Genomic DNA, 23,231 nt, shown 5'->3' with positions numbered 1-23,231 from the left:
TTTTCAACTCTGAAGCCTGCGATCTGGCGCTGCCACGAGACGCCGCGAAGGGAGAACTTCTTCGAAGGGCGCTCTTCTTACTTTTCCCCCAGCGCCCGGGTTTCCCAGGCCGAAGTCCATCCTGACGGCTGCGCTCTGCTCCGACCTGCCCCTGACAGGGCCCACACGAGAAACGCGGCTCCGGGGAACCCGGCCCTGGCAAAGCCTCCCCCGGCCCGGCGCCGCTGCTCCCGCGGGCCCACGCCTGCGCCGCCGCAGCGCGTCCCGCCGTCAGCTGCCCTTTCCCGCCTCCTCCCTCTCCCTCTCCTCCTCTCCCCTTCCCTCTCTCTCCCTCCCTCCCCGCCATTCCTCTCCCTGTCTCTGTCTCTCCCCCTCTCCCCCTCTCCCCCTCCCTCTCCCTGCCCCCTCCTCCCCCCGTGCCGTCCCCCCCCGACTTCCGGCGGCGTGAGGCGCACTGCGGAAGGGACGGCGGGGCCGGGGCGGAAGGGAGGTCCCGCCGGCTCCCGCGGCAGGGAGCGGAGCGGAGCGGGCGGCCGCTGGTGGCAGGTGGCGCGGCCGGTGAGGGCGGCGCTGGTACCGCTGCGGCTGGTGGGGCTGGGGACGGGGGCGGGCGGCGGCGGCGGCGCCGGGGGAGGGGGTCGCGTCGCTCGGCGCCTGTCAGTGCGCGGCGGAGCCGGCCCGGCTGTCGCCGTCGCGGGGCTCGGGCCGCGGGGGCGCCGCTGGCGCCAGACAAGATGGAGGCGCTGTCAGCGTCGTGGGGACCGGCGGCGGCGCCGGGCGGTGGCGGGTGGTAGCGGGGCGGAGATCTGCCGGCCCGGTGCCGGCTCCGGGGCTGCCCTTCGGCCGGGCGGCGGGGAACGCGCGGCTGTTCGGTGGCCCCTTTCCTCCTGCCCGGCAAGGGAGAAGGGTCTCGGGTGAGGGTCCGGGCCGGCGCCGCCGCCGCAGCTCCCCGGCGGGGCTGCGCTGGAGGGTGGGGGCCGGCGTGTTCCCTACCGGCGGCCTAACGTCCGTGTCCGCCCTGGAGGGTACGGGCTCGGAGGTGAAGGGAAGGGAGCGGGCGGAAAACCCTGCTCCCGGCTTCCATGAAGAATCCCCCCTCGCTGTGTGTTTTGTGAGCTTAAGCCCTTAAAATGTGGTTACTCTCATGTTTGTTTATAGTTTCTTATTGTTTGAGTTGCTTCGTTGTTTTAAAGGAAGATCTCACCTCTCTGGCTTACAGGCAGTCTCACTAGGACAATGCTGCAATGTTTCAGTCGTCAGCCGCTGCAGGGGAGGGTTTATATCCAAACAAAAACCTGCTTTCATTTAAAAAAGAAAACCAAAATAGGTTAACATTTTGTATGATCTTTTAAAACGTCTTAACAGCTTTAGTGTTTAAAATATACTGTCCTTTCGTACAAGGTCAGAGTCAGTATAATAGATCTTAAAACTGAAGTCTGCCCAGGCTTCTGGTCCTCTGCATTTGGCATTAGTTTATGATTAAGATAGTTGCCACTCTTACATATTTGTGGTGGCTAGAGAACCTTATTTTCATTCTTTTTTTTTTTTTGTGAAGAAATGTTATTTGTGAAATAAATTCTTGTTGTCTCTGAGAAGTTTTTAAGTAAATCCTTTATTTTGAAAGATGCTTCTCTGGGTAATTGTGTTTTTGAAACATTGTTATGTGTCTTGAGATAGTCCCTATATTGTTTTGAAACAATACTTCATGTTTTGAAACATGAAGTAAAATAAGTCTCATGAGGTAGAAAGAGGGAGCAGGTCTTTATTTGTTGTTAGTTTTTGTTAAACATGTAAACTCCCTAGGAAAGGATGCAAGTCAGACCTGCTTTGCAGCATGTATCTGGAAGCACAAGAAGGTTTCACTAACATCATCTTGTGTTGGACAGGACTGCCTCTGATAAAGGCAAAATGGCTTTCAGTAAAGGATACCGTGTCTATCACAAGCTGGATCCGCTTCCATTCAGTGTGATAGTGGAAACCAGAAACAGAGAAGAATGTCTCATGTTTGAATCTGGAGCTGTGGCTGTCCTCTGTAAGTCGATATGTTTTGATAACTACAATGTAAAAAGTTGACAGGTTTGACATTGTGTAAGCTGTTTATTTATGGGATATAAAGAAACAACTATTCTGTTTTCTTATTTGCTAATGGAGAGGCTTCTGATTTAAACGAGAGGGGAAAAAGAAAGACATTTTCCTATCTTCATTTGTTGAGAGAAAATTTTACATATTTAATTACGTTTCATCATGCATGTATATTTTCATGTATACTAAATTTTCTTCTTCTAATAGCTTCCAACATCTGCTTGTCTCTTTGGTTCTGAACAACCTTCTTTTGAATACATGATAACTCATTGAAAAGCTAATTCTCTCTTGATGTTGTATTTCATAATTAAAATTTCTATATTCTTAAATGGTATATCATCTTAATTTGTTTATTGCATTTTGTATCGTGATTTTTTTATGGCTTTTTGATTTTTAGCTTTATTTTGTCCCTGTGTTTTTAACCTACCTTGAGACTCTGTATTGATTTGTCTTGTAATAAAATGAGTAATATTTGGAGCAAGGTGTCTTGCATTGCAAAGTTATTTTTACCTGTTTTCAGTGATAAATGCATTAAATGTTTCCCCTAAATGCTTTTGGGCCCCTTCCCCCCCCTTTTTTTTAAGTCATAGTTGAAGGAGGACACTAAAGTGAGAAATGCAGAGAAATCCATGAAGCCTATAGATAGGGTTTTAAAATGTTGCTTGGTTTGCATTCTTCAGGTCAGAGCACCTGGTTGCACAGGGTTTCTAAGCTTCTTTTTGACTCTTTTTATAAGAAGCTTTCATACTGCAGAAGTATTTCCTTTTCTTTTAGTCAATAACTTTTTGATTAATTCATTCTGATGCCTGTTTGTGGTTTTCTAGCCTAGCTATTCTGAGCACCTGAGCAGAAAAGGGGAGATTTGGTTCACTGCCTGAAGTCTGAAGGGACTCAAAAACCTACCTTTCAGGAGGATGCTCTGGCTTTGAGACTGTGGAATAGGGCTGAATGGGGAATATGTTCTCTAACAGGACCCAGAGTTAGAAATGTCATTTCCAAAGAAGTGTGGGACTTGAGATATGGTTTGTTTCTTCGGTATTTGCAATTGGCTCTCCTATACCTGAGTGTGCTCCTTGGCAATGTTGTGATCTCTTTCTGAGGCACCTGACTGTCCCTGTGTCCTGTGTAAGGTACTTAGAAGATGGACCATAGAGTCATCTTACTGGGCAGGCTGTATGAACAAGTGCTGTCTAGCACACAGCTTAGTCCACGTCTTTAATGTGCGATTAGAACAAGCTGCCATTAACTGTTAGAAGCCTAGCAGTAGGACATGCCAGCATGACTGACACTATAGCTGTGATTATGTGATGATCCAGGTGAAAAACAATGAGTGCTTTTCTCCTATTTTTGAGAATTTTTTTTTTTCCTGATAATTTCTTCTTACTGTGTATCTGAGTAATCTCATTGACTTTGCCAGCAGTTTTTGAAAGGCATTGTGTAGTGTGGATTGGGTTGGGAATAAATGTCCAGTCATAAAGCGATCAGGTTTAGTGAAATTCATAAAATGGGGAAAAATGCTTTGAAGATTGTGGAAAACTTTATTTTAGCATGTATTTAGCAGTTACTGAACATGCTTAAGCTACTTAAGGAGCAATGTATTAAAAATAACTTATTCCTGAAAGTTGTGCTCAAAAAGGACAGTAAGTTAATAACTTTTTGTGCTGTGATATAGGTGCAGGTGCCTGGATAAACTTTCTTCTCTAAAAAGTAAAAAGCATATCACAGTTCCTGCCCTCTTCTATGTCTCATGCTGTCACCAAACAGAGGAAGTGGAACCCAAAGGAAGTTTGAAAGCCTCTCTCCTCTTGTGTTCTGTACTTATTAATAGCATGTTATTGATCTGTAAAGGTTTGTCCTTGGTATTCTCATTAGTAGGTTACAGCATAGTAAACATTCATACTTAGCTAGAAGTAGTTACTCTGAATACTGTTTTCAGTCACCTTAACCAGTAAACTCCTTACTCTTTTTCTATCTGGTAAATGGGCGTATTTTCCTAATGCATATTTAGCTGTGGCACTTTGCTTTAGTTCCCTTTTTGCACCTAAACTCTCTAGGTACTGAAACATGATTCTTTTGTTAATGGTTGAAAGATCACAATCATACCCTTGAACTGACAGTAGAAAAAGCGCTAGAGTTCCCTAGCTCAGGATTATTTTTTCTCTTTTTCTGCTTGCTGCTCACTTCTGGTATCTATTCTTTTAAATACATATTTAAAGGAGTACAAGTATTAGTGCTTGGGGAAGATTTGTAAAGTACTACTTTTTCATCTCTCTAGTCATGCTACAGAAACCAGTCAGAAGATTCTAGTCTGTAGCCTTACAAACTTCTGGATATTGGTACAAATCTGAAAGCCAAAGTTAATGAAAGTCTGGCCCTTGGGGAAGATTCCCCAGATGTTTGTAAAATCTGTGTGAAGAGATAGAAAAATGGTCAGATCAAGTATATATCAATTTAAATCCAGAACAGCATAACTTTAAACTGTTAAAAACTCATATTTTTTACTTATGGTGCTAACAGTTTTTAGACTCTACAAAAAGTGACAATACTGATCTCAAACTGTTAGACAATTTTCAAAGATTTTAATAAATACTGAAGATAAAATAAGATGTTCAGCCTTATACCCCATCATTGTTCTTACTTGTATGTAGAACATACAATACAGGCACAACCTAGTAAAATACACTTTACCATTAGAAGTGGTTCATGTGGTTCAGTTCTGAGAGCCTTAGTGAACTGCATCTTCTAGGGTATTCATGTACAGAAATTTGGATTTGAAATGGGCTAAGAGAAAGGAATGAAAACTTACTGAACCTTTAATTGTCATCTTAAAGGAAATACGTCTGTCATTGTGCTGAGGGAAGGATAATGGTATTAACCTTCGTCAGCTTTACATTCAATGAAGCATTGCAAGATGATTCAGAGTTTAGTTAGGCCTCTGTATGAAGTGCTATACAACATTTTATGGTTTTCAGTATGTGTTGTATGTGCACTGAATCTGTTATTCAAATCAACAAAATAAGATGGAAGAAAAGAAGAGGGTCGAAGGGATGGTTCACAGAGGGGGTGATTGCATAATCATTCAGCCTTAATGTGGAAGCAGCCCCAGCCATGCTTCTGCTGGAAGTATTCGATGTACTGCTTGTAATGTGGATTAGCTAACGTTACAGTGACCAAAACATCTGAGAAATACTTCACTTGCTTTATATACTTAATACCTCTTTTATCGACACACCCCTAGTATTGGGTTAACCCAAGATATTGAAGTCTGAGGGAATCCTGCCAACTTGCTTCTCAAGGCCTTGTAAGAGGACTTAGTTTTAAATGTCAGCAGCTTCACTGATGATTTGTTTAGAATTTAGTGGGAGGATGTCATAGACCTATTTTTTTTCTTTGACGTATAAAATAGACAGTATATTTATTCTTTGAAATAAGACTCTAATGAGATATCTTACCTGTAAAGATTTCATTGACTGAGCAGGAGGGTGTTCTCTCTCCCTGTTCCTCTGTGGTGAGTCATAACGAAACAAGTGGGAAGCTGTCTTTACTCCTGTCGCCTGTGATGAGTAAAGGAGAATGTTCTGTTGTCTGGGAAAATACTGAGCCCTGAGTGGAGAGAGCAGGAGCTTCATGCACATCCTTTGACTTCAATCTTATGGTAAAGCTGAGAAGAGAGCAGGTGTGGACAGGAAGAGGCACTATGCCCACCCCAGGCTTTCTGTAGAGCTAGATAAAGTAAGAGCTGTAATAACCTGCGTGCAGCAGGCATCCTGGTATTCATAGTCACATTTAGCAATGCTACTCTATCACCCATTCACATTCCACTTCTTTTTAAAAAGGAAATTCTTCTGCACTGCATTCTTGGGGAGCGGGGGGGGAGAGGAGCAGGTATGCTATTATCTATCCACAGTAGCAGATGGGATATAATAATTTTGCAAGAGATTTAAAGTTGATATGGTGCTTGAGGAAACTTAGATACCTAGAAAAGAAACATACTGGCAGATACATTTGATGAGCACCTGCTGTAATGTACATAATTATAAAGGAGGGTGATGTTCTGTATGCTCACAACCAGAGTGTTTTTTCCTTTGGTGTTTGCTGCCACCAGTAATAAACTGCCAGTGTGTGATTCTCCCCACCCCCACAATAATGTTTATAGAGTTTTGAGTGAAACCACATCCCTTTAACTAGGGAAGGAGAATATTTCAAAATAAATGACTACATTCTGATTTTCATGATGGGATCTTATAAAATAAACTTAATATAAATATTTTCTTGTCTTATATACATATATAAAGGTACAATAATAATAAGAATTAAAATTCTTCAGACAGTAATTTATCCTCTGGAAAGAGTGCTTAGAGAAGAAAGAGTGTTAGAGAAGAAAGGTCAAATACAGGCTGTGGTAGAAACAGCTTTTGAATGTATTATTATGTAATATTGTATTTATCTGAAGCCAGATTGAAGGGACTAGGGTGTAAAGGGAAACAGCAGTTTCACCTTCCTGTCTTCATTACTGTTGTGGCAGTAGTGTCATCTTCCGGACTATGCCTTCCCATTAAACAGTACCTTAAAACACTTAAGAAGCTGCAGGGAAGCAACAGCAACAGCCAAGGGCAGCTGTGCTGGTGGAGGAGGCTGTAACCTGTCCTCCTGTCATCAAGTGCCTTTCCTAGGATCCTGCCAGAATTCACTGTCCTTTCAAATCTACTGGGAAGATGTTCTGCTCATTGCTTTCCAGGCATTTCCAACAAAATCACATGGTTTAACAAAGACCACGTATGCTAGCCTAGCACACTTTGAAAAGTACAAGAAGTACAGTAAGAATCTTCCTAGGAGGTTGGTGGAGGCAGTAACTCTTGTCTGGGTGGACTGTGACCTCTCTGAATGGCGTAATGGATCTGCAAGAATTTAGTTCACCGTTCTGCAAATATTAAAAAGAAGTTACTTTCAACAGAATCTGAAGGCTTTTTGCTTCTTAAGGTAGATTAGCTTTACAGTAATAGTAAAGACTATTCTGTATGTGTACCACAGCCTTTTGCATGATTTCAACAAGGAATTTCACTGACAACAAATAATTCTCTTTATGAATGTTCCCTTTTCATTTCAGTAAATTTTAATTTCCGTGGTAGCACATGTGGTAGTAAAAGTCTTGGGTTTGCCCTACTGGACATTCAGTGAATGATAGCTCTGGCTAATTAAATGTCTGTTAAGAAGCCTAGTTTGCATACTTCTGGAGTTACTGAAACATAATTTAGAAAAACTAATTAGCATTTCTACATTTTAGATAATTTGGTAGTTTTTTTGCATGCTAGCACGTATTTAAATTGAAGATTCTGCAATATTGTGAATTGGCTAGTACAAGCAAAAATTGCAACAGTTGTCTTTCATGTAAAATAACTATATTTTAATCAAAGCATTCACTATTAGAAGAAAATCTTTGTAGATTATTGGCTATAAAGTTTTGTTTTCAATGGAGAACATGTAAATGGGTCAGAAAGCCCAAATCTGATGGAAACGAAGTGCTTGTAGGCTGTTACATAGGTCAGCTTTGTTTTCACACTTCTATTTCTCAGTTTGTTTTTTTTCCCCTCCTCAGTGCTGTTAGTTGAAAAGATACATTTTGTGAAGTAAATTTGCACAGTATTGAAAAATAGTGTTAAAGCAACCAAGCCTTTTAGTTGCTTATCTCTTACAATTATTTTGTTGTTGTTGTTCCAAACAGTCGTGTTTTTCTGATGTGTAGTATTTAAATATAATTGTTGACATCTAGAGATGTCTGGGGTTATTTTCATTGCTGGGTAGAGGTGATTTGTTATTTGGGGGTTCCTCCTCATAGTCTTAAGATACGTGTTGATTATGGCAACATGCACATGTCTTTGTGAAGTGAATAATGGTACTTCATAATTTGAACTAGCAAATAGAGACAAAATAGGACAAAAAAAAAGTCCTATTAATTCAAAGCAAATGTCATATGAATTGTGGCACATTTAAATATCAGCTGTCATCCAGTTTTCTGTGCATCTTTTTGTGTGAGCAAAGTATCAAAAATAATAAAATCATTCTTCCATTGGTTGATTTAGAAATTAAAGTGATGACTCAACCCTGATTTTAATGTCACCTATGTGGTAATATTAAAGTGTTAGCTTTAATTTAAATACCAAAAGTTTAGCTGTCCTAATTGGACAAAAAGCTTGAAAACCTCAATCTTAAAATCTCAAAAACAAACTATCTAAGAAAAGTTCATAAATTTTTCAGATTTTAAACTTTTTAAAGTAGCACGACAGTAGAATGAGCTTTTTCTTGTCTAACTTAAATGAGAAGTCTTATTTCTGAAGGAACTGCACATGATTTCCAGCTCAGTGTCCTATATTCTAGCTGTGGATTGTAGCTACTAACTTACAAGGTGTCATCATGGCACCTTGGAACCAAACCCACCAAGAGAACATAACTGTAGAAGGCCTAAATGATAACTTTTAATGTGTTCTTAGCTTTATAATTGTTAAAATTACAAAACTAATTTCTAATCTGGATTTAAGCAGAATACATGTTGAACCAAGTTGTCCTGAAGACAGGATTTTTAACGGGGTTCCATTTGAGCAACAGTAAGAGGGCTGACATAATCCCTTCAAAATAATTTTATCAGTCACCTTTCTTAAATGAGTCAGTGATTGATAAGGTGTGATTATTACAGATGTATACTTGTGACTTAACTTGGAACAACTTAGATGTTAACATTGAAAAATGCTATGACCTATTAATTTTTAATAAAGATTTACTTAAAATTATTTTATTCTTTTTCTCTTGACACTGCAAATGAGGCATGCCAGCTTTCTACAAGAATGCATTACAATTTGACCTGAAAACCACATTAAACGTGTTGTGGGTTTGGGTTTTTTTTTTGTACTGTTAAATAGCGAGTCATTATTTCTGTTTTAGGAATTAATCAACTTTAATCTAATTAATGCAGTGGGTTAAGCAGAAGCTGCTCTTAATTTCCTTTCTGCTTAACATCTGAACTGACACAAAGTAATAGAAGAAATACTGCTTCATAATGTTTTGTGGCCATCTTTATGCAGAGATATATGTATGCTTTCATTGTCTACTCTTTAGTGCTCCTCTACGGTATAATTTAAAATCTGTTAAATCTGGTGTTACAGATGAAAGTTGTAATTCCAGCCAGTAATTTCTGTCTTTTAGAAGTTGCATGTCTTAATTCGGTTTTAGCAAGTGACAGCATTTTATTTTTTTCCAGACAACCTTAATTGTGTTTGCTTACTTCCAGCTATTTAAAGATGAATAAATAGAAAAGTCAATTTCTCAAGGAGAACTAGGTTCATTAATTTGTAGGACTTTATGTTTTTCTGAGTGCATATTTATATTAGCTGCATTTTTTTCAAGATATGGAGCTCAAAAAGTCAAAAGGGTTCTCATGGCTGCAGGCCAGCCTACCATTCTGGGAAGAGATGTTCTTATTCATTAAGAATGTTACAGAGGAAATGAGGAAATGCTCTTGGAAATGCTCTCTCCTTCTGTCAGGATTACCTTAGCCTTCCTGCGGTTTAACTTCTAAGCTGCAGTTCACCCAGTTGATAATTTCAGCTATTCATAGAGGAAGCTGAAAGCTGGCTTTGCATACACTGAATGTAAGAGATTATAGTGATGGCGTTTTAGCCATGTGTTTTTGTAACTTCAGTGGCTCTTGCATATCCAGCTGTATCTGATGACTTTGCGTGCTGAATGAAGTGAGAGAGAATAGATCTTCATGAAGCTTACTGCTTTGGTGAAGAAGGAAGAGTTAAATATGATAATTACGGGGAGAATCTGGATGGTTTCAGAGCACTTAAGTTGCTATTCACACTGGTACGGAGTGACATGAAAACCTGCAAATTTCATTTTCGTATCTTCAGAAATGGGAAATGCCATGTGCAGTGGCAGTCAGTAATAGATTACACTCTGGCCTGGGTGTTTGGGTTTTTTTCTTTTAGCACCCTTAAATGAAAGGTGTCCTTGTGGCTAGAACTGGTGGAGGTGCTGGTTCAGGAAATTCTTGTAAATGTTTGGAGGCTAAATGGACTTTTGGTCTAAACCAGCTGTACCACCATTTGCATGTTTTCATAGCATTACTACTTGTTCATGTCAGGGCCCTGAGGACGCCACCAGCCCTGACTGTCCCTGATCAGCCCCTCTGGGGCTTCCCCTACCCTGCCCACAGCCCAGGACTCCATTTCAGTCCCCTCAGGGCTGTCAGCCCCTGCCCCAGCGATGCTGCAGCATTTCCACAGCCCTGATCAGCCTGGACATGGGCCCTGCCAAGCTGGGCTGATGTTCCAGCCCAGCCTTGGCCTGGCCATCCTGGGTCTGTATCTGGCCCAGTTACCCTCTCCAAGCCTGACCCTTGCCCACAGACTGATGTCCTGGCCTGGCCTCGCCTCAGTCCATTCCATGAAGGTGCCTGATGTCTTGGGCTGGGGCTGCCCTCAGCCTGCTCTGCCTCCCTGGAGAAGCCCCCATGGCTACGAGTGCCCTGGCCCCCAGGGTGGTGCTGGTCCCCACAGCGTCCCAACAATTCAAATGGAAGAAAATGGAAAGGAGCGTGGTGTAGCTGTGTCTTGTTTCTGATTTCGTGTTGGTTTTTGGAAAACTCAAGTGCCTTCCTTAATCTTGTAGCACTCCTGATTGTGGGAAGTCCCTTATTGTGCATTACCCTGAAAGCAGCCTGAGCACTGCTGCAGTCAGCCATCCAAAACAGCCCTGCGTGGTGTGGGTTGGTGCTGCTACAGTAGGGAGGAGACAGTAGTGCGGTGCTGTGGAGTTGCTCCCTTTTCTGCTATCGGTGCTACTTTTGTGACTGCTTTCTTTTTACCTCAGTTTCTTAAGGAAAAGGAGGTTTATGTGATAACCATTTTTTATCTCTCTGTGTTGGCTAATATCAGTCATCACCAAATGTCCTAATTCTTTCAGGTTTCATGAGCACTGATGGTTAGAGGTTTAAACGGATGCCCTCAATGAAGGGGAATCTACCTTAAGAATTTATGTTATAAACTTGTAACTTGTAGTAGGTGTGATGTGCCTTATGAGAGGGTGGTAGGAGTGTGTTGCACGTAAGCTCTTCAGTGTCCTGGCTGCCTGCTGTGGAGCCTGTTAAATATACCTTGCACCTAGACTCGGGTTCTGCGGAGGCAGTGGCTGAAACCTGGGGATAGGTGAGGATGGGCCAGGGCAGGATGGATGAAGTGAACCTTCTGAGGTGTGCGATGCTTGACATTTTCCCATGTGAATTTTGGCCTTAATGAAAAAAAAAAGGGGGGGAAAGCGCAGGCAATGCGAGATAGAAATACACACTCACTGTGAAAAAGCTTTACTCAGAGTTCACACTGTATTAGATCTAATGTAACTGAAAAACATGGCATGAAATGCTTTTGGTTGGTGCTTGGGTGCTTTGTTAAGAAAACAATAATTGACTAGCCACAGTAAGTTTTTCTATTTCCATTTGTTTGTTTGTTTTTGCAACTCTTTGCTGATTTATTAGCGGTGGCCTTTTTTGTTGATCTGAATTTGCAAAGCCCATGTTACTTAATTTTCTTTGGGCATTTACTTATTAAGGCTTAGCAAGGATAATGGGCTTTCTGTGCAATGGAAAGAGACTAAGTCCATAGAAGACAGAAAAAAATGTTGTTCTGAAATGTTATTAAATGCTGGTAGGCAACTTTAAGAAAAATCCTGCAAAAAGTTTGAAACTAAACCTCATGTTTTATTAATAATTTGAAATGTGAAAGAAGAACATGGCAATACTCTGGTTACTGAAAGTTGAGTTTAGAAGAATGTTGACATCATTAAATGGTTCCTGGAAAAATGGATTGGAAGAGCCAGGTTCTGAAGTTTAGAAGCTGTTCTTTCCAGCCTGATGGTGATCTGGTTAAGAAAAACATGGTTTGGTGATGCTGACATAATCACTGTCTGTAAACAATGTGTTTAGATTGGCTGTGAGTCTCAACACTCATTATGGGTGAGAATTTTGGAAATAATCATGCTGCTATAACTCTCTTATCTTTAGTACCTGGATTACAGGAATACACAGCATATCAGTGCTGTACTGGGTCTGGCCAGACCCAGTACAAGTGCAAATAGTCAAAGAAGCTTTTTTAAAATGCACTTAAAACATTGAATAAGCTTAGATTTCAGGCCGAGGTTAAATAATTGTTTCATCTATATTGGTGTTTCTGATCCACTTTAATAACAGAGCTGGCAGACATTTGAACAGAAGGGATAGGATTGTGCACAGGCAGGACTATGCTAAGTTTGGGGAATACTCATTAGAAAGATTCACAACAGCAATTCTAAAGAAAATACAGCTCATGTGAGAGAGAGCACAGCAGATTGCCAGGACAATGGGCATTTCAATTTATGCTTTTCTTTATGTCAAATTCTGATTTTTTTAGTGTCAATGTGAAAATTAATTAGCAGATAATTTCTGAGGAGGGAGAAGGTGCTGATCCTTGATGACCCAGAAATCTCGATCCCTGTGGATCCAGGGGCACAGCTGGAACTGTCGCTCTTTGCGCTTCAGGTGCAGTCTCAGTCATGAGCAAAAGCTCAGGACAGGTGGGATCCGGTTTCTGCTCTGCAGCATCTCTGTCACCTGGCTCTGCAGTCAAGCTTGTGGGTCTGTTTTTTCTAATGCTGTTAAAGTCCTAAAGTGTACACAAACATTAATTCCCAGGTCAATAGTGTAGATATACTTTAATTTCTTCTAAAATATTACAAAATTTAAAAAAGTCTATGAAAATTGTGTTTTCCTAAGCTAAGACATGGCTTTTAAGTACCATTATCTTGTGGGCCTACAAGAGTTTTGATTTGCTTGGAATATATCTAAAACTAGTTAAAATGCACTTGTGATAATCTTGTTTACTTATCTGGAAATAATGCTGCCACATCATGGTTTTATTCTTGGAGAAAACGGTAATTTTTTTCATGAAAAAAAGTGCAGCATTTAGCACTACTCTAATTTTAACTAATTATGGGAGAATTCGCATGGAACTCATTTGCCTGTGTGTTAGCTGCTTTTTATATTAGGAGATGATGATGTTAAAAATGTCAGCGTTCTCCTTTAATATCACTTGGAGATTTTGCAAGTCCTTTTTTTGTTGCCTAAAAACATAGCATGATCATACTTTGTCATAAAATCAAATACTCATTTTCCATTATAAAATGCCATATGCTCATACATTTTGATTTCTTTCCAGAAGTTTCAGATAAGCACTACTTTTGTAATCTCTTGGATTTTCAGTTTAGAGTGGACTCATACTCCCTGCTGTAGTATATGGTCTTTTACATCATAAAATCTTATGTTATCTCTCTGTAGCTTCTGCAGAAAAAGACACAATCAAGAATACCTACTCCAAAGTCATGGATGCATATGGGCTCTTGGGTGTATTAAGGTTAAACCTTGGTGAGTAAAATATGTAAAACCTTAATTTTTCATTTGGGAAGGAAAATTGTGCTGCTCCTGTAAAACTGCACAGCACAGGATCTTTGCAACAGGAACTGGGCTCTTTTTTTCTTTTTATTTTTTGTCTTTGTAGAGTAACTTGCAAGTTTGGAGCACTCCCAGAAATGAGGGAGTGGTCAAAAATAACTTCCGTTTTCACAATCCCTGTTATTTGCAGCATAGTTTCTGCTGTTTGCGTTTTCTCTTCTTCTGTAGAACTTGAGAGTGAGTTCTTGGTGTTGGTTCTTTTTTGTACTTTTTTCAGGCAAACTGGGGTCAGATGGTGTGCATTTAAGCATATAAATACATCAACATCACACTCCACTAAGATGCATTGTTACCCATGCCTTTTCTTTTTTTACAGGAGACACACTGTTACATTATCTGGTTCTAGTAACAGGATGCATGTCTGTGGGAAAGATTCAAGACTCTGAAGTTTTTCGAGTTACTTCCACTGAATTTGTATCATTACGAATTGATTCAACAGATGAAGATCGTATTTCAGAAGTGCGCAAAGTTTTGAACTCGGGAAACTTCTATTTTGCATGGTCTGCAACTGGTGTCAGTTTAGATCTTAGTCTCAATGCTCACCGCAGCATGCAGGAGCACACCACTGACAATAGGTTTTTCTGGTGAGTTCATAATGCGTTTTATCAGACATTATATAGAATAATGCATGCCTGTACAAGTTAATCTGCAGCAAGTTTTTATCCCTTTATCAGCTCTTAAATGTACACCTTTATCCCGCAAATGTTGATGAGATAGAATAGCATTATTTTAACTCTAAGGACATAAATATGTTATTAACGATACAACGTTTCCATGGCCGCTTGGAGTTTCTTAATTGGAAGACACAGATTTTCACTGCTTATGGTATTATACTTTGATCTGAACAGTTGTTGTGATGTTGTGTTTCAGCCTTGGTGTCTCTTAATTCTTCATCAAGCATGTCAGTTTTTTAAAATGAGTGTGGTAATGGAGCTTTAAAGAAAATTTTAATCTTTTGAACGTTCTGGATTCTAAAATATTGTGGTGTTTATGTATAGTTTCCAAGTGGGTTTTCAACACATGAAAGGGCTTTAAAAGTTTTACTGCACAAATAATTGTCATGTTGCTGATTTTGTTGAAACAAAGCAGGTAGGCTATGCTACAGTGCACATTGCGTGACTGCTGAACTCACTATCTTTTAATAGAATATTATTGAATAAAGTATAGGTTTTCACACAGAGAGTTCTTGGTAAAAGGAATACTGCTGTTTCCACCAATAAGCAGCTTTGATAATGCCATTGATGCATACTGTCATGTAAGAAATTCTGCTCCCATATTTTCAGCCTTTGTTAAAAATGGTGTATGTGTCCATGAACCCTTGGAAGGGTTCTGAAGGTGTGGCAGTATGCTGTTAGAACAGGTGAAAAGCTATATCTTCCTCCCTCTTCTGTCCAATATAAAAGACACCAAACCAGCTCTGTGCCAGTGCTATTCTACCCTTTGCCATTGTTTTGGTCAGATAGAGGAGTATGATCAGATTGCTGTATTAAGACAGAAAATAAGCTCTAGTCTTCAGAAACACATCTACCTTGATGTAGGATGTAGGTTCACAGGAGTTATAGGAACCTAGCTGTTTGTCTCTCACTACATCTGGAAAAAGACTGGGCTCTCTGTTGAGAAGTCAGTATTTCAAGGCTTGAGAAATGGTGATGCCTGTTGACCCTGTCCACATAAGCTTGGCTGATTTTGACCCCTGTCATAAAACTTCTTCAGTTACCTGGCTTTTTTCAGTAAGAATCGGTACTCACAGTAGGTAGATGGAACATCCCATGTTCCAAGATCTAGAAATGTAAACATTAAAAGTCAATAAGAGAAAGTATTCTGCTTATGCACTTCAGTAAGCTTTCTTGGACTTTTCCTATTCAAAAGTTCCAGTCTCAGTTTGCCCAGGGGAAGGATACTGTTTGCTTTCTCAGTCTCCTATCGTAATGCATCTGTATACTTTTCTGTAAAGTGAATGCATACTCGATTCACAGGATTTGAATCTTCATTAATGATTGAACTGAGGTGTTTGATAAGTTGCAGATTTTTTTTTTTTTTAAATTAGAAGTTTAGAATGAAAAGGCTAAAATTAAAGTGAATAGCTTCAACATTTATACCAAATATGTTATTTGCAATTATGGTCGAATTTTCTGGGCGGAGACAAAATCAGCTGTCTTACTAGAGTTTACTTTTCTTTGCTATGCAGAAAAATTTACTTCCTTTTTATACAAGGAATGTTTCCAAAGAAGATCAAAAGTCCAACTAGAGTGAGGTAAACCAAAAAAACCTCACAAGACCCAACTTCAGTCTTATTTACTTACTGTAGTGTTCATTGGTACTACTTAATGCCTAGGTATATCCAAACTGTGGATCTTTCTTTCATTTGAGCAGTAATTGGTATTAGAGAGAGGTATATGCAGTATATAATGCACAAACACTTAACCCTGAAATTGATATTTACAGAAATTTGAAAATCAGTTGGCTATTAGTGTATTCCTGGAAGCTTGTCTGGGCTAGTGATGTGTTGTGGTGATGTATAATAGAAATAATCAATGTATGTTGACCAAGAATTTTCTTATAGCTTTATTTTGTGGTGGTGTGAAATTGAATGGTGCTTTACCCATCACAAAAAGTAACCCTATAATTGGAATTCTGGCTTGCTTTTCCCAGAGCCTGCAATCTTTGGCTTCTAGAAGCAAGTCTGAGTAGAGAAATACAAACAAGCTTGGAGTGTTGTTTTTTGCTGGGTGAAGAGCAGAAGCTATAAGGGTTGTTTTAACGTCATTAAAATTCATGGCTTCACCCTATATTCTTATTGTGCAGACATTTAACCAGTTCTCTTGTAAACTTTGCTATTTCAAATATGTTTAAATAAGAGTTATATCATAAAACTATAACATGCATATTTTTCTTAAGTCAATAACTGGCTTAGCAATTTGAGCTGTATTTTATTTCCTTCCAGTTATTTAATTTTATTTTTTTGTTCCTGATAGGAACCAGTCACTGCATTTACATCTGAAGCACTATGGTGTGAACTGTGATGACTGGTTGTTACGTCTCATGTGTGGAGGAGTAGAGATAAGAACAATTTATGCGGCTCACAAGCAGGCAAAGGCTTGTCTCATTTCACGACTAAGCTGTGAACGGGCTGGCACCAGATTTAATGTCCGGGGAACAAACGATGATGGTCATGTTGCTAATTTTGTTGAAACAGAGCAGGTATGTTACGCTACAGCGCCCATTGCTTGGCTGATGAATTCAAGATAAGCATGTGTATGGGTAGTTTTTTGCCCTGAATCAGCATATCGCAAGTCAAGTCTGTAACCAACAGATATTGGAATAGTTCCTTTGCTGCTAAATAAGGAATCCAAGTAGGTTACATAATTTGATGATCTTGGTTTTTAGTGTAGCTTAGGGTAAGGATGTGCATGGGTCTGAGTTTCAGTAGTTTAAGAAGCTGTTATCCATCAGCTGAACTGTTGTAGGTGGCTGTACTTCCTTTTAGCCTCCTGAGCTGTAGGTGAGTGTGTACTACTCTTGCCCTGAGCTAATAGTAAAGTAAAAGATCTTAGAAACAAGCACAAGACATTTTTGACAAATACATGGTACCTTGTGGTTCAGGAAAGATAAAAGCATTCCTATGCTTACTTAACACAGTTCCTCTGAAAGGTGATTTTTAAAGCCACTGTAATTCTGCTGCATTTGATTGCATATCTTTGCCCTTATACAGAAATGCAAGAAGCTATTAAATCATTCTTTGCTGGCCTTTCTTTGCTCACTTCTTATGATAACCTAGTTACCAAGATGTTGTTCCTGCAACTGTATTCATGTGAGCGGACATCTTTGGTTTACCGACTGACTCTTTGCAAAACCTAGATGACTTCAGTAGAATTTTATTCAGGAAGGGCTCTGCTTGTACACATCCAATTTCAGGAGTTTAGTCAGAACACTGTTGTTACAGTTTCTCTGTCCAAGTTTCCTGGGAGGCTAATGTCACTAGATGAATGTGGCATATCATTCCACTTAAAAGTTTCCTTTCCTGTATATTTAATAGACCGTTTTATTTTTGATTCTGATGCACAAAATCTGTGCAGGTGTTCTGAGTAGGCTACATTGTTATTTTCTCTGCATTGGTGTACATTTTAACTGTTCCTACAGGAAGGTCTTCCCAAGTTTTCTAAAACAAGGTACTCTTAGCACAGAAGTTGTTCAGGCCAAAATAATAAAAGCTTGCTGTATTTTCTTAGACATTGTGAATTATAATTCCGCAAGGAAGCGTGAGAGTGTCAGAACTTCTTTTATGAATTGTTCAGGGGGGACAAAGAGATGATGTGGTTTAATCCCACCTGTCAACTAAGCACCAGCCAGTTGCTCACCACCCCCCATGGTGGGATGGGGAGGGAATCAGAAGAGGTGAGAGAACTCATGTGTTGAGATAAAGACAGTTTAATAAGTAAAGCAAAAGCCACATGCACAAGCAAAGCAAAACAAAGAATTCATTCACCCCTTCCCATCAGCAGGCAGGTGTTCAGCCATCTCCAGGAAAGCAGGGCTCCATCACCCGTAATGGTGACTTGAGAAGATAAACACCATCACTCTGAATGTCCCCCTGTTCCTCCTTCTTCCCCCAGCTTTATATGCTGAGCATGATGTCATGTGGTATGGGATATCCCTTTGGTCAGTTGGGGTCAGCTGTCCCAGCTGTGTCCCCTCAGAACTTCTTGTGCACCCCCAGCCTCCTCGCTGGTGGAGTGGGGTGAGAAGCAGAAAAGGCCTTGGCTCTGTGCAATCACTGCTCAGCAACAGCTAAAACACCCCTGTGTTATCAACACTGTATCCAGCACAAATCCAAAACATGGCCTCGTACCAGCTACTATAAAGAAAATTAACTCTAACCCAGCTGAAACCAGCACAAGAGAAAAGTCTAGGGAACACAATATTTTAGCTTGTAGTGTTGAATATGTAATATGTAAATATATTTTATTTACTCTGTTTAGCGAAGGCTAAGAAACCTAAAACCTTACACTCTGTAATACCTATTAATACTATGCTTTTTATTTTAACAGGTGATATTTTTAGATGACTCTGTGTCATCTTTCATACAGATTCGAGGATCTGTTCCATTATTTTGGGAACAGCCAGGTCTGCAGGTAAGCAGGAGATAGATTTAATTATACAGATAATTCTTATTCATGTCTTTTTAAACATCTTACAGTAGCGTTTAGGCTCTTCTGCACAGTTATCTGTTAGGATGAGGTTATCCTTTGGGAGCAGGTTGGTGCTATTGTTTAGTTCACCAAGCCTGCTACTTTTAAGTCTCTGAATGCTGTTTTGCACAAGATTTGAATGTCTGTTGCTTTTTAGATGTTTTCTCTTTGAAGTTCTGGATTTTTCTGCTTTAATTTAAATTACTTTTTAAAAATAAGTTATCTAAGGGCATCCAAAGAGACTATTTTCTTCGGAATTATTCTTGAGGATAAGTCTTTTCAAGAAGTCAATATGGATCAAGAGTTACTGTAATGTAATTTCATCCCAGTTTTCTTGAAAGAGGGATTGTATCAGCAATTACTGCTGTGATACAATTTTTAGAGGGAAGATTAAAAAAAGTTCATGCCTCACAGTGACTCTAGGTTCTTTAAACTAGACATATTATTTTGCATTATAACTGCTGAAACATTTACATGTCTCTTACTCAAACCAAGAAATAATTAGATCATATGAGTAAGTATATTAAATAGAAAAGAAGGGGAATATAAGAAAAGCCTATAAAAAGAACGCGCATCATAGCAAGCAGAATAAATTTGGAAGATTTCATTTAGAAAGTGAAATTAATTTTTAGGCCATATTTAGGATCAAAAGAGATCTTTGAAGAATGATTAATCAAATGTGTAAAGACAAATAATTTAATGTAATCTTCATGCCATAGGTGGGATCCCATCGTGTCAGAATGTCACGGGGTTTTGAGGCGAATGCACCAGCTTTTGACAGGTGAAAGAATGTCTTAAATTTTCGTTAATGCATGACAAAGCTCTGATAAGTCGTGTATCAGAGGGATGGGATATGTTATTCCAAACGGGAGGCTTTGTCTGTACAAATGTGTGATTCAGCAAAGCAGCAAACTGCCTCAGCAGCTTTTTCAAACTTCCACAGGATTGCTTGTGCCTTTGAGTGCTTTGTTGAAAAGTTTGAAGAAAACTTAAAATAGTGACATACTTTGTTAAATTTAAACCAAAAATAATAGCATGTTTACAATGAATAATCTATATTTGTCAGCTGCTGTATAAAAGTAAAATTTATATTTCAATTTTATTCCTTCTATGACACTTCAGCTTTACAGACTTATGATTTTAACTAAACATATGTTGTTAAATTGGTGCTATAATCCTAATTAAATAGCAGTCAGTGGTTGTATGCTATTACTGAGTTATATTGATTTGTTTGGACATGACATAATAAAAGGCTTGCAGCAGGTATTAGAGGACCCAGTACATTTCTGCAGCATCTCAGTCAGCGTTGCAGGTGTTTGTGTTAATTTTTCTGCACGCCAGAAGATGAGTGTGCAATTTTTCTTCTGTTAACAGGCATTTCCAAACTCTTAAAAATTTATATGGCAAGCAAATTATTGTAAATTTACTTGGGGCAAAAGAAGGGGAGCATATGCTCAGCAAAGCTTTTCAGGTGAGTATGACAATTCTCTCACTGTGCATATCCTTGGAATTTGCTTGGTTGTGATGAAGCTTTTATATAGCCTTTGAAAAATGAAACAGGTATGCTATGCTCTGGAGCAACTACCACTTGTGGTTAATATTGTATTTATCATAAAAGTGCTGCTTAATATACATAATGTGAAATGAATTTTTAAAAGCTCTATATGCAATTAGTGTTTGATTATGTTCAGGTTTGTTACTTTACTGAAAAATTTTAACAGCAACATAGGCAATGTTGAGGGATTTTTCAGTTATTGTCATATTTGATGCTTATTAGTGGCTTATTTAAAAAGTAAATCTTTTTTTCTCTATAAAATTGGTGAATAAAAAAATATACTTTGTGGTATTTAACATTGTGATGTTTCTTTTCAAAATCTTTCCCTTGGAATTCCTGGATATATTCCTTAATATATTTTTTTAAAATCACAAATTGATTTATCATTTTAAACATAAAAGCTGCTTCATGATTAAATAGAAATGTTTGTTTAGAAGATGTTAACTCTAAGTGGCCATTTTCATGAATTCCCACTAGTTAGGTTAAAAATAACTGTCACATTGTAGTCCATAAATACTGACAATTTGAGAAGTTCTGTCTGAAGCCAGAGAACATGTCAATAGCCATCTGTTATTTCCCTTTCCCTTTTCCCTTTGTATTATAATGTTTGAATATCTTAGGTCATTCACTAGTATCTTTTCTGTATCCAGCTATTCTGGTATGAGACATTAGTGTTCCCAGATGCATATCGATGCCCAGTGCAGATCATAGCTTTGCCAACAAAGATTGTGTGAGCACTTCAAGATTTTTCAGGGAATATTAGGGAAAGTTTTGCTTAAGTCACCCTCCACATCAACCTAAATAATTTGTCTGTTTTTTTCAGTAGTAGTTTATGGAGTGTTTACTCAGTCCCCATTGCTGGCAGGTATGTCTAAAATGGTGACTGTTAGTGAAAGGGGCTTTCACTGAAAGAGCTCTTTGCAAATTGAAGCATTTTAACAGTAGAAGAGGCTGTAGGCTGTCTTGGTGACCCCTAATATAGTACGGAAAAAACTGACTTGGATTGAGACAAGAAAAAGAAAAAACGCAGGTGAAATATGCATCAGTTCTGAGTGATTTGTTGAACAATAGTGATAAAATGGGTTTCATTTTACCTAAGAGAAAGCATGTAATAAACAAGATAGCTAATAAAACAGCTTTAAAAATATTTGTAGCTTCTTATTTAGCTTATACTACTATATGTTCAGATATTGGTGTATTTATACTTTTTTTCTTCTCCTTTTACAATGTCAGAGCCATTTGAAAGCATCTGAACATTCAGCTGATGTCAAAATGGTGAACTTCGACTATCATCAAATGGTTAAAGGTGGAAAAGCAGAAAAACTACACAGTGTGCTTAAACCTCAAGTCCAGAAATTCTTAGAGTGTGGATTTTTTTATTTTGATGGAAAGGAAGTTAAAAGGTTTGTGTGTATAACTTCTGTAAATTTCTTCAAATTAAATTATGATTCCAGGATGCTTCTCACCCCTTAGCAAGAAAATAAGAGAAAAAAATGTTACTTCCGTTACTGTGTTTTTATTGTATCCACAATAATGCTCAACAACTGGAATACAAGTCACTTATTTTACTCTATTAAAATTCTGTCTCATTCTGAATATGCTCTAAAAATCTTAATGGAAAACGTCTCTCAGACATTGATAGGGCATGACTTAATTTCAGGCCTTTGACTTCATGATTTTGGGGAAAATGGGCAGTTGTCCTTTTTCTTGGATGTACCCACATGGAACAAAGAGTGAATATTTTTCCATCTTCCTGAATATTCTTCCATCTTCCTGTATAATGTTAATCATATTTTCCTCAGCGATGGAACATATCATTTTCTGTTGTAAATGCTGATGTTCAGTGCAATCTTTTTCTAAATCTGTCTGCACCTGGATCCCCCATTTGAGAGATTCAGTTCTCTACAACGTATGAATGGGATGCATGTTTTCTGTCCTGCTCTGTACTTCCCAGTCCTGCTGTACTTGTATTTCTGTCCCTATTTCCCCAACCCTCTTCCTAGAGCAAAGGCTGTGCTTATCTCAGCAGGAAAAGGGAAGCAAGGCTAGAAATAGGCAACATTCCTGCTCTTCTCCCTTCTACACCCTTCCTCATTTTAATTAATACCAGAGCAAACTGCTGAATGAGGTTCTCCATGAGAAAGAATTGTTGAGTGAGGGGATTGGGGTTTCATCTTCTAGTGCGGTGGGAGAGAAGAAGGTTCCAGTGCCACTCTGTGCTCTAACCTGTCTGTGGGATTGAATCCCCCAGGGGCAGGTTTTAGTAGGCCTGAATAAGATTAGATTTAGTGGAAAGGTGCTTAGGTTCCATCTCCACCTCAAAACATCACTGACCATTCTCCAGAAAGCTTTAAAAGTGGTGTGACACTTCGTGTTGGGAGAACACTATTTGGTCTTGATGGAGGTTCAAACAATATTATCACACATCAAAAAGACTGACAACAGAACAAAAGCAAAATAGTCTGTGGCTTGTGATAGCTTGAAGAATTGCATTAATAAAAGTTAATATAAGTTCATGGACCATCTCCTTTGGAGAATATCAGGGTTTTTTCTAACACAGATAGCAAGTTGCTTTGTATTTGAAATCAAATAATGAAAAAAAATAACCTTGGAGAAGGTTCTTCAAAACTTTCTACAGTTTATGATTTGATCTCCAAGTAAATGTGATGAAGCCTTACTGACTTAATTGGACAAAGTGTGTAGTGGGAATGATGAAGGTAAGGAGTAAGTGTGTATCATTGGGAGAGCCATTAGAATTTTGTGCTCAGCCAGGCAAGAACATGGATGTTGACTGGTATGATCCTTCTGAAAGCTTCATAGCATGAGTTAATGGGCTTCTTTCAAAGAAAGGGGAGCAGTCCAGAGTGCT

The 23,231-nt window shown here is 39.1% G+C and overlaps 1 protein-coding gene across 12 annotated transcripts in view; it reads left to right on the top strand.

Annotated features, from left to right (window-relative positions):
* Window positions 1–449: 449 nt before the first annotated feature.
* SYNJ1 (synaptojanin 1) overlaps window positions 450–23,231 on the top strand; it is a 68,655-nt gene continuing 45,873 nt past the window's right edge. For 5 of the 12 annotated variants that reach the window (XM_074814223.1, XM_074814231.1, XM_074814230.1 and 2 more), the window contains exons 1-9: window positions 786–1,111; window positions 1,887–2,032; window positions 13,445–13,531; window positions 13,935–14,202; window positions 16,594–16,819; window positions 18,667–18,750; window positions 19,527–19,588; window positions 20,182–20,278; window positions 21,596–21,765. In XM_074814223.1, the coding sequence (XP_074670324.1) occupies window positions 1,083–1,111; window positions 1,887–2,032; window positions 13,445–13,531; window positions 13,935–14,202; window positions 16,594–16,819; window positions 18,667–18,750; window positions 19,527–19,588; window positions 20,182–20,278; window positions 21,596–21,765 (1,169 nt within the window). In that variant the 5' untranslated portion in view covers window positions 786–1,082. Of the gene's footprint in view, window positions 589–784; window positions 1,112–1,886; window positions 2,033–13,444; window positions 13,532–13,934; window positions 14,203–16,593; window positions 16,820–18,666; window positions 18,751–19,526; window positions 19,589–20,181; window positions 20,279–21,595; window positions 21,766–23,231 lie in introns of those variants that run through there. The other 7 variants (XM_074814225.1, XM_074814222.1, XM_074814226.1 and 4 more) reach the window with 6 other exon arrangements.

Source organism: Strix aluco, chromosome 2 (genome assembly GCF_031877795.1).
Source record: "Strix aluco isolate bStrAlu1 chromosome 2, bStrAlu1.hap1, whole genome shotgun sequence".
Classification (NCBI taxonomy): Eukaryota; Metazoa; Chordata; class Aves; order Strigiformes; family Strigidae; genus Strix; species Strix aluco.
The sequence above is the reverse complement of the archived record's forward strand: the minus strand, read 5'-3'. Positions and strand labels throughout refer to the sequence as shown.